Genomic DNA, 11,866 nt, shown 5'->3' on the forward strand with positions numbered 1-11,866 from the left:
GCCCGAGCACAGTGGCTTACGCCTGCAATTCCAGCCCTTTGGGACGCTTGAGCCCAGGAGTTCGAGACCAGCCTGGGCAACAAAGTAGAACTCGTCACCCACCCCACCTCTTTTTTTTTTTTTCTTTTTTTTGAGACAGGATCTCACTCTGTCACCCAGGCTTGAGTGCAGTGGCATGGTTATAGCTCACTACAACCTCTGCCTCCCGGGTTCAAGCAATTCTTCAACCTCAGCCTCCCATGTAACTGTGTCTACAGGCTCGAGCCACAAACACCTAACTAACTTTTGTATTTTTTGTAGAAATGAGGTTTTGCCATGTTGGCCAGGCTTGTCTTAACTCCTGAGCTCAAAGCTATCTGCCTGCCTCAGCCTCCCAAAGTGCTGGGATTTGCCGTGTTGGCCAGGCTTGTCTTGAACTCCTGAGCTAAAAGAAATCCACCTGCCTCAGCCTCCGAAAGTGCTGGGATTACAGGCGTGAACCACCATAGCTGGCTAGGCATGGTGGCGTGTATGTGTAGTCCCAGGGAGCTCGAGGATCACTTAAACCCAGGAGGTAGAGGCTGCAGGGAGCCATGTTCGTGCCCCTGCACTCCAGTGTGGGCAACAGAGTAAAACTCTGTCTCAAAAAAAAAAAAAAAAAAAAAAGAAGGAGACTGCGTCCACCCCGCAAGGACAAAGCCTCTCCGTCACCACTCCGCTGCTTGTCCACACCCGCAGCCAGCTCACCATAGATGATGATATCGCTGAGCTTGTTGTTGACAACGGCTCTGGCATGTGCAAGGCCAGCTTCACAGGCGAGGATGTCCCCTGGGCCGTCTTTGCCTCCATCGTGGAGTGCACCAGGCACCAGGGCATGATGGTGGGCATGGGTCAGAAGGACTCCTATGTGGGCAACGAGGCCCAGAGCAAGAGAGGCATCCTCACCCTGAAGTACCCCATCGAGCACAGCATCGTCACCAACTGGGATGACATGGAGAGGATCTGGCACCACACCTTCTACAACGAGCTACGTGTGGTTCCCGAGAAGCACCCTGTGCTGCTGACCGAGGCCCTCCTGAACCTCAAGGCCAACTGTGAGAAGATGACCCAGATCATGTTTGAGACCTTCAGCACCCCAGCCATGTACGTGGCCATCCAGGCCGTGCTGTCCCTGCACGCCTCTGTCCGTACCACTGGCATTGTGATGGACTCTGGCGGGGTCACCCACACTGTGCCCATGTACAAGGGGTATGCCCTCCCACATGCCATCCTGCCTCTGGACCTGGCTGGCCGGGACCTGACTGACTACTTAGTGAAGATCCTCACTGAGCACAGCTACAGCTTCACACCACGGCTGAGCGGGAAATCGTGCATGACATCAAGAAGAAGCTGTGCTACGTTGCCCTGGATTTCAAGCAGGAGATGGCCATGGCGGCCTCCAGTTCCTCCCTGGAGAAGAGCTACGAGCTGCCCGATGGCCAGGGCATCACCATTGGCAATAAGCGGTTCCGCTGCCCCGAAGCGCTCTTCCAGCCTTCCTTCCTGGGCATAGAATCCTGTGACATCCACGAAACTACCTTCAACTCCATCAAGAAGTGTGATATAGACATCCGCAAAGATCTGTACACCAACACAGTGCTGTCTGGCAGCACCACCATGTACCCTGGCATCACCAACAGGGTGCAGAAGAAGATCACCGCCCTAGCGCCCAGCACAGTGAAGATCAAGATCATTGCTCTTCCCGAGTGCAAGTACTTCGTGTGGCTCAGCGGCTCCATCCTGGCCTCGCTATCTACCTTCCAGCAGACGTGGATCAGCAAGCAGGAGTACGACGAGTCCGGCCCCTCCATCGTCCACCACGAATGCTTCTAGGTGGACTGTGACTTAGTCACATTACACCCTTTCTTGACAAAACCTAACACGCAGAAAACAAAATAAGATTGGCATGGTTTTATTTTTGTTGTTTTGTTTTGGGCTTTTTTCTGGGCTTGACTCAGGATTTAAAAACTGGAACGCTGGCCGGGCGCGGTGGCTCAAGCCTGTAATCCCAGCACTTTGGGAGGCCGAGACGGGCGGATCACAAGGTCAGGAGATCGAGACCATCCTGGCGAACACGGTGAAACCCCGTCTCTACTAAAAAATACAAAAATCTAGCCGGGCGTGGTGGCGGCGCCTGTAGTCCCAGCTACTCGGGAGGCTGAGGCAGGAGAATGGTGTAAACCCGGGAGGCGGAGCTTGCAGTGAGCTGAGATCCGGCCACTGCACTCCAGCCTGGGCGACAGAACCAGACTCCGTCTCAAAAAAAAAAAAAAAAAAAAAAAAAAAAAACCGGAACGCTGAAGGTGACAGCAGTCGTTTGGTGCAAGCATCCCCCAAAGCTCTACCATGTGGCTAAGGACTTTGATTGTACGTTGTTCTTTTTTTTTTTTTTTTTTTGACAGATTCTCGCTCTGTCGCCCAGGCTGGAGTGCAGTGGCGCGATCTCGGTTCACTGCAAGCTGTGCCCCCCGGGTTCACGCCATTCTCCTGCCTCAGCCTCCCGAGTAGCTGGGACTACAGGCGCCTGCCACCACACCCGGCTAATTTTTTGTATTTTTAGTAGAGATGGGGTTTCACCGTGTTAGCCAGGATGGTTTTGATCTCCTGACCTCGTGATCCGCCCATCTCAGCCTCCCAAAGTGCTGGAATTACAGGCGTGAGCCACCGTGCCCAGCCCATTGTTCTTTTTTTTAATAGTCATTTCAAGTATAGTGAGATGCATTGTTACAGGAAGCCCCTTGCCCTCCTAAAAGCCACCCCACTTCTCTCTAAGGAGAATGGCCTAGTCCTTTCCCGAGTCCACACAGGGGAGGTGATAGCATTGCTTTCATGTAAATTATGTAATGCAAAATTTTTTAAATCTTCGCCTTAATATTTTTTATTTTGTTTTATTTTGAATGATCAGCCTTCATGCCCTGCCTTTTTTGTCCCCTAACTTGAGATGTATGAAGGCTTTTGGTCTCCCTGGGAGTGGGTGGAGGCAGCCAGGGCTTACCTGTACACTGACTTGAGACCAAGTTGAATAAAACTGCACACCTCAAACAAACAAAAAAAAAGGCAGAGGCTCTGCCCTCATGACCTAATCAACCTGACCACCTCCCAGAGTCCCACCTCCTAATATCATCACCTTGGTGACTAGGTTTCAACATGATTTTTGGAGGAACATATATATACATTCAAACCTGGCAATCATACACACAAGGCATATGTGAAATATAATAAGTACAATTTAAAGATAAAGCCAACATTTGTGTAATCATTATCCAGGCCATGAAATAAAATATAGCCAGTCTTAGCAGACCAGCTCCCAACTGTGTGACCTTCCCATATAGCCTTTGCTTCTCTGAAGATGTCACCACTACACTGACTCCATCACTGTTATTCCCTTTCCTTTTGGCAATCCAGCCACATTGATGTGTAAAGCTGTGATTTGTTCTTTTTATTGTTGTGTGATTTCCACTGTATTAATAAACCACAATTTAGTTTTCCACTTTACTATGAACAAACATTTGAGGTCCCCCCCTACTTTCTTATTTTTAGAGACAGGGTCTCACTGTGTTTGTTGCTCAGGCTGGAATGCAGTGGTCAGATCATAGCTCACTGTAGCCTCAAACTCCTGGGCTCAAGCGGTCCTCCCACCTCAGCTTCCTGAGTAGCTGGGACCACAGGTGCATGCCAGCAAGCCCAGCAAGATTTTCCATTTTTGTTCTATTAGAAACACTTCTGCTCTGAACAATAATCTGTAAGACTCCTGGAACACATAGGGAAGGCTTCATCAAGGAGTGTGTATACTAGGCGTGGAATTGCTGGGATAAAGGGTATGTATATCTTCAGTTTTTCTAGATAATGCTAAACCATTTGTCTGTACAGTTTACCAATTTCTACTCCTGCCCCAGTGTGTGAGAGTTCCCACTCTTCCACTTCACTGGCAATATTTGGTTTTCACGGACTTCTTAATTTTAACCACTCAGAAGAGCATGCAATGGTGCTTTATTGTGATTTGAGGTTTGTTTTTTTTTTTCTTTTTTTTTTGAGACATATCTCTCTCTCTTGCCCAGGCTGGAGTATAATGGCATGATATCAGCTCACTACAATATCTGCCTCCTGGGTTCAAGTGATTCTGGTGCCTCAGCCTCCCGAGTAGCTGGGATTACAGGCGTATGCCACAATACTGGCTAATTTTTGTATTTTTACTAGAGACAGGATTTTGCCACTTTGGCCAGGCTGGTCTTGAACTCCCAACCTCAGATGATCCGCCCACCTTGGACTCCCAAAGTGCTGGGATTACAGGCGTGAGCCACCATGCCTGGCTGATTCTAATTTTTAATTGGTAGTTCCTTTATTGCCCATTTGGATTTCTTCTTTTGTGACATTCCAGTTCAAGTTTTTGTTCAATTTCTTGTTTATCTTTGTCTCATTGATGTGATTTGTAATCTCCCACTTTGTTATTTGCCCTTTAAGTTTGCAAATGGATCTTAAGTATATGATAAGATGTTCAACTTCAACTATAAAAAGAGATATGACAAAACCACAATGATATTCTTTTTGACACTATCAGATAGGCCAAAAACCAAAGGGTTAAATAATACCATGTTGACAGTCATGTGAAGAATGTATGGATCACAGTGTAAATTGGTGAACTTCAGTGGAAAGCAGTCTGGCATATCTAACACAATATTAAAATTGTATGAGGCTGGGCCTGTAATCCCAGCACTTTGGGAGGCCAAGGCAGGCAGATCACAAGGTCAGGATTTCAAGACCAACCTGGCCAATATGGTGAAACCCCATCTCTACTAAAAATACAAAAATTAGCCAGGCATGGTGGCATGCGCCTGTAGTCCCAGGTACTCAGGAGGCTAAGACAGAAGAATCGCTTGAACGCAGGAGGCAGAAGTTGCACTGAGTCGAGATTGCGCCACTGCACTCTAGCCTGGGTGATAGAACAAGACTCTGTCTCAAAAAAACAAAAGTGTGTGGGCCGGGCCTATAATCTCAGCACTTTGGGAAGCTGAGGCAGGTGGATCACTTGAGGCCAGGAGTTCAAGACCAGCTTGGCCAACATGGTGAAACCCTGTCTCTATTAAAAATACAAAAATTAGGCCGGGTGCAGTGGCTCACATCTGTAATCCCAGCACTTTGGGAGGCCGAGGCGGGCGGATCACCTGAGGTAGGGAGTTCGAGACCAGCCTGACTAACATGGAGAAACCCTGTCTCTACTAAAAATACAAACATTAGCCGGGTATAGTGGTGGGCACCTATAGTCCCAGCTACTAAGGAGGCTGAGGAAGGAGAACTGCTTGAACCCGGGAGGCGGAGGTTGCGGTGAGCCAAGATTGCACCATTGTACTCCAGCCTGGGCAACAAAAGCGAAACTAAAAAAAAAAAAAAAAAAAAAAAATTAGCCAGGCATAGTGGCACTTGCCTGTAATCCCAGCTACTTGTGAGACTGAGGCATGAGAACCACTTGAACCTGGGAGACGGAGGTTGCAGTGAGCCAAGATTGTGCCACTGCCCTCCAGCCTGGGCAACAGAGCCAACAGAACGAGACTATCTCGAAACAAAAAAAAAGTGTGTGTCCAGTTTCCCTCAACTATTTCACTTTTCAGAATTTGTCCTATGGATATACTCACTTATGTGTGAAAAGACAGGTTCAAGGATATTCAGGGTAACATTGCTTATAATAGCAAAATATTGAAAAGAACTTGACCAGGCGAGGTGGCTCAGACCTGTGATCCCAACACTTTGGGAGTCCAAGGTGGGTGGATCCCTTGGGCTCATGAGTTGCAGACCAGCCTAGGCAACATGATGAAAGCTCATCTCTACAAAAAAAAAAATACAGAAATTAGCCAGACATTGTGGCATGTGCCCGTAGTTCCAGCTACTCGGAGGCTGAGGCAGGAAGATCAATTGAGCCCAGAAGATTGAGGCTGCGTGAGTCTTCATCATGACATTGCATTCCAGCCTGGGCGACAGAATGAGACCCTGTCTCAAAAAACAAACAAGCAAACAGACAAACACAAAATACTAAAAAACCCAGCCTGGACAACATGACGAAACCTTGTCTCTACCAAAAAAAAATTAGCCAGGCGTGATGGCATGCATCTGTAGTCCAACTTCTCAGGAGGCTGAGGAGGGAGGATTGCTTGAGCCCAGTAGGTTGAAGCTACAGTGAGCTGTGACTGCACCACTGCACTCCAGTCTGGGTGACAGAGTGAGACCCCACTTCAAACAAAACAAAAAGAACTTAATTTAATTTATTATTTATTTGAACTTAAAGAAAGAACTTAAATGCCCAGTGATGAGGGCTGATTAAAAAATTTATCATACGGCCGGGCGCGGTGGCTCAAGCCTGTAATCCCAGCACTTTGGGAGGCCGAGACGGGCGGATCACGAGGTCAGGAGATCGAGACCATCCTGGCTAACACGGTGAAACCCCGTCTCTACTAAGAAAATACAAAAAAAATTAGCCGGGCGAGGTGGCGGGCGCCTGTAGTCCCAGCTACTTGGGAGGCTAGGCAGGAGAATGGCGTGAACCCGTGAGGCGGAGCTTGCAGTGAGCCGAGATCCGGTCACTGCGCTCCAGCCTGGGTGACAGAGTGAGACTCCGTCGCAAAAAAAAAAAAAAAAAAAAATTTACGATACATCTTTACAAAGGTACAGTATACTGAGTTTTAAAAATCCATTTTATATACACTGAAAAGGCATATTTTTCAAGATACAATATTAAGAAAGTAATCAGGTGTAGAATATGTGTAAAATATACTCTAATCTCCAGATTGTATATGCATATATGCTTGTTTTAACATAGAATATCTTAGAGAAGGCCAGGCACGGTGGCTCACGCCTGTAATCCCAGGACTTTGGGAGGCCGAGGTGGGCAGATCACCTGAGGTCAGGAGTTCGAGACCAACCTGGCCAACATGATGAAACCCATCTCTACTAAAAATACAAAAAAATTAGCTGGGCGTGGTGGCAGGTGCCTGTAATCCCAGCTACTTCGGAGGCTGAGGCAGAAAAATCACTTGAACCCACGAGGTGGAGCTTGCAGAGAGCCAAGATCGCTCCATTGCATTTCAGCCTGGGCAGCAAGAGAGAAACACCGTCTCAAAAAAAAAAAGGTATAGAGGTATAGTCAGTGGGTGATTGGGGAATCAGGGTGAAAAGAGATCTTTTTGTTTTTACTGTACATCACTTTGCACCTTTCAGATTTTCTATGATATGCATGTATTCCCTATGAAAAGTAAGTCAAATGGCCAGGCACAGTGGCGCACGCCTGTAATCCCAGCACTTTGGGAGACCAAGGTGGGTGGATCACCTAAGATTAGGAGTTCGAGACTAGCCTGGCCAACATGAGGAAACCCTGTCTCTGGGCGACAGCGTGAGACTCTATCTCAAAATAAAATAAAATAAAATAAAAAATAGTAAGTCGAGTGATTTCAACATGTCAGCCTGTACTAAATTCTAGAGGTACAGTGGTGAACAAAACAGAAACCTTGCCTTAGGGAGCTGCCAGTCTGGTGCCGGGAGACACTCCCTGAACCCAGCGCTGCAGGGATGTGTGATGAGCGCTGTGACAGGGCACACCAACACCAAGGCACTTCAGAGGAGAGGGACACACAGCAGGGATACCCAGCAGTCTTGGAGGTGGGCAGGCAGCCTGAAATTTACATGGGGGGCAGAAAGAAGAGGGAGCCAGTCCATGGAGGTGGCTTAAGGGACAGGAGGCCCCAGCAGAGAAAACAACATTTGTGGAGGAGGGCAAAGCTCTGTCAGTTTGAGGAACTGAAAGAAGTTCAGCTCAACCGGAAGCTGACATGAGTCAAATTGGTTTTCAGAAAAAGCCATGCTAGAAATGTGGAGAAAGGATTGAAAGGGGTAAGAGTGGAGTCAAGAAGATGGGTTAGGCCAGGTGCGGTGGCTCATGCCTGTAATCCCAACACTTTGGGAGGCCAAGGTGGGCGGATCACCTGAGGTCAGGAGTTCGAGACCAGTCTGGCCAACAAGGCGAAACCCCATCGCTACTAAAAATACAAAACAATTAGTCGGGCGTGGTGGCGTGTGCCTCTAATCTCAGCTACTTGGGAGGCTGAGGCAGGAGAATCACTTGAACCTGAGAAGCGGAGGCTGCAGTGAGCCAAGATTGAGCCACTGCACCCCAGCCTGGGCGACAGAGCAAGACTCCATCTCAAAAAAAAAAAAAAAAAAAAAAAAAAGAAAGAAAAAAAGAAGAAAAGAAAAGAAGATGGGTTAGGAAGCTTCTGTAGTCATCGGACAAGAGAAGACAGGAGGCTGGATTAAGGAGGCTAAAGCAGGCAGATCTCTTGAGGTCAGGAGTTCAAGACCAGCCTGTCTAACCTGGTGAAACCCCATCAATACTAAAAATACCAAAAAAATTAGCCGGGCATGGTGTCGGGCACCTGTAATCCCAGCTACTCGGGAGGCTGAGGTTCAAGAATTACTTGAACAGCCGGGCGCGGTGGCTCAAGCCTGTAATCCCAGCACTTTGGGAGGCCGAGACGGGTGGATCACGAGGTCAGGAGATCGAGACCATCCTGGCTAACACGGTGAAACCCCGTCTCTACTAAAAAATACAAAAAACTAGCCGGGCGTGGTGGCGGCGCCTGTAGTCCCAGCTACTCGGGAGGCTGAGGCAGGAGAATGGCGTAAACCCGGGAGGCGGAGCTTGCAGTGAGCTGAGATCCGGCCACTGCACTCCAGCCTGGGCGACAGAGCCAGACTCCGTCTCAAAAAAAAAAAAAAAAAAAAAAAAAAAAAAAAAAAAAAAAAAGAATTACTTGAACCCAGGAGGCGGAGGTTGCAGTGAACCGAGATCACACCATGGCACTCCAGCCTAGGTAACAGAGAGAGTCTGTCTCAAAAGAAAAAAAGGAAAAAAAAAAAAAAGACTTTCCTGTGTGGGCAGCACCTGTCCAGCACTTGGTGTGATTTCGTCACTCAGTCTTCTCAGCAACCAGGGAAGTAGGTACTGCCATAATGAGAATTTACAGATTAAAAGTTGAAGAAGGTTAAGAAACTTCATTGAGGCCAGGCGTGGTGGCTCGTCCATGTAATCCCAGCACTTTGGGAGGCCAAGGTGGGTGGATTACTTGAACTCAGGTGTTTGAGACCAGTCTGGGCAACATCACGAAACCCCATCTATACCAAAAATACAAAAATTAGCTGGTCGTGGTGGTGTGCACCTGTGGTCCCAGCTACTTGAGAGACTGAGGTGGGAGGATCTCTTGAGCCCAGGAGGCAAGGCTGCAATGAGAGACCACCAAGTCCAGGGAACACAGAGACAAACCCAACCCTGTTTGTGTCCTCGTGGAACTTCAGGGCCAGGAATGGTGACGTTAGTGACCTTTATGCTAAGAGAAGGGTAGCAGGGCACCAGGAGCTGTGGGAGCATAGGGCAGGGAGAGGAGATCTAATCCAACTTGGGGAGAAGGTCCCTTAATACGAGATGTGGCTGGAGGTAAATCTTATTAAAAAAAAATTTTTTTTTGAGACGGAGTCTGGCTCTGTCACCCAGGCTAGAGTGCAGTGGCATGATCTCTGCTCACTGCAACCTCCACCTCCCAGGTTCAAGCGATTCTCCTGCCTCAGCTTCCCAAGTAGTTGGGATTACAGGCATGCACCACCATGCCTGTCTAATTTTTATTTATTTATTTATTTTTGAGACCGAGTCTCTCTCCATCATGCAGGCTGGAGTGCAGTGGCGCAATCTCGGCTCACAGCAATCTACGCCTCCCGGGTTCAAGCGATTCTTCTGCCTCAACCTCCCGAGTAGGTGGGATTACAGGCATGTGCCACCGTGCCCGGCTAATTTTTTTTTTTTGTATTTTTAGTAGAAAGGGGGTTTTGCCATATTGGCCAGGCTGGTCTTGAACTTCTGAACTCAGGTGATCCACTTGTCTCGGCCTCCCAAAGTGCTGGGATTACAGGCATGAGCCACCGTGCCCGGCCAATTTTTTTTTTTTTTTTTTTTTTTTTGTATTTTTTTTTAGTACAGACAGGGTTTCACCATGTTGACCAGGCTGGTCTCGAACTCCTGACCTCAGGTGATCCTGAGGCCTGCCTCAGCCTCTCAAAGTGCTGGGATTACAGGCGTGAACCACTGTGCCTGGCCTGGGTAAATCTTGAAGAACAAGTAGTGACAGACAAGTAAAGGAGAGAGCCTCAGGCGGACAGAGTGGTATGGATGAAGGTGCCTGCCATTAAGTGAAGGTGTCTCACTACAGGATGAGACACTGTACCCTATCAGCACACATCTTCTTATTCCTTCTTATTCTGGAAACCATGCTGAACAATAGCCACTATCTGGGGCACATTGCTTTCACAGAGGAGGACTAACCAAAAGTACCCCAGCCAAGCTACACAATTGCATTTCGAGCTCTGCTCAAATGTGACAAAGTTCAGGCCGGGCGCAGTGGTTCACATCTGTAATCCCAGCACTTTGGGAGACTGAGGTGGGAGGATCACTTGAGCCCAGGAGATCCAGACCAACCTGGGCAACACGGTGACACCGCTTCTTTTAAAAAAAAAAAAAAAAAAAAAAAAAAAAAAGGGGCCGGGCGCGGTGGCTCAAGCCTGTAATCCCAGCACTTTGGGAGGCCGAGATGGGCGGATCACGAGGTCAGGAGATCGAGACCATCCTGGCTAACACGGTGAAACCCCGTCTCTACTAAAAAGTACAAAAAACTAGCCGGGCGAGGTGGCAGGCGCCTGTAGTCCCAGCTACTCCGGAGGCTGAGGCAGGAGAATGGCGTAAGCCCAGGAGGCGGAGCTTGCAGTGAGCTGAGATCTGGCCACTGCACTCCAGCCTGGGCGACAGAGCCAGACTCCATCTCAAAAAAAGAAAAAAAAAAAGGCCGGGCATGGTGGCTCACGCCTGTAATCCAGCACTTTGGGAGGCAGAGGCAGACGAATCATCTGAGGTCAGGAGTTCAAGACCAGCCTGGTCAACATGGAGAAACTCCATTTCTACTAAAATACAAAGATTAGCTAGGCATGGTGGTGCACGCCTGTAATCCCAGCTACTCCGGAGGCTGAGGCACAAGAATTGCTTGAACCCAGGAGGTGGAGGTTGCAGTGAGCCAAGATCGAGCCACTGCACTCCAGCCTGTGTGACAGAGTGAAACTCTGTCTAAAAAAAAAAAAAAGGACAAGGCCGGGCATGGTGGCTCACGCCTATAATCCCAGCACTTTGGGAGGCCGAGGTGGGCGGATCACGAAGTCAGGAGATCGAAACCATCCTGGCTAACACAGTGAAACCCCGTCTCTACTAAAAATACAAAAAATTAACTGGGCGTGGTGGTGGGCACCTGTTATCCCCCCTACTTGGGAGGCTGAGGCAGGAGAATGGTGTGAACCCGGGAGGCAGAGCTTGCAGTGAGCTGAGATTGCGCCACTGCACTCCAACCTGGGTGACAGAGACTCTGTCTCAAAAAAAAAAAAAAAGAAAGGGACAAAATTCATGTCCACTCATATCTCTTTGTTCAAAACATGTCATAATGTCATATGGCCAATTCTTTTTTTTTTTTTTTTGAGACAGAGTCTTGCTCTGTCGCCCAGGCTGGAGTGCAGTGGTGCGATCTCGGCTCACTGCAAGCTCCGCCTCCCGGGTTCACGCCATTCTCTTGCCTCAGCCACCTGAGTAGCTGGGACTACAGGCACCCGCCACCACGCCTGGCTAATTTTTTTTTTGTATTTAAGTAGAGACAGGGTTTCACCGTGTTAGCCAGGATGGTCTCGATCTCCTGACCTCATGATCTGCCCGTCTCGGCCTCTCAAAGTGCTGGGATTACAGGCACGAGCCATTGCTCCTGGCTTCTATATGGCCAATTCT

At 48.5% G+C, this 11,866-nt stretch overlaps 1 protein-coding gene across 1 annotated transcript; it reads left to right on the plus strand.

The window, feature by feature from the left end:
- Nucleotides 1-679: 679 nt before the first annotated feature.
- Nucleotides 680-2,241, plus strand: LOC103223369 (actin, cytoplasmic 1-like). Its single transcript, XM_073007125.1, is given in 2 exon segments — nt 680-1,322; nt 1,325-2,241. Coding segments are annotated over 2 exon segments (1,077 nt in total). The 5' UTR covers nt 680-772; the 3' UTR covers nt 1,852-2,241.
- The last annotated feature ends 9,625 nt before the right edge of the window (nt 2,242-11,866 follow it).

Source organism: Chlorocebus sabaeus, chromosome 19, assembly GCF_047675955.1.
Source record: "Chlorocebus sabaeus isolate Y175 chromosome 19, mChlSab1.0.hap1, whole genome shotgun sequence".
In the NCBI taxonomy this organism is placed as follows: Eukaryota; Metazoa; Chordata; class Mammalia; order Primates; family Cercopithecidae; genus Chlorocebus; species Chlorocebus sabaeus.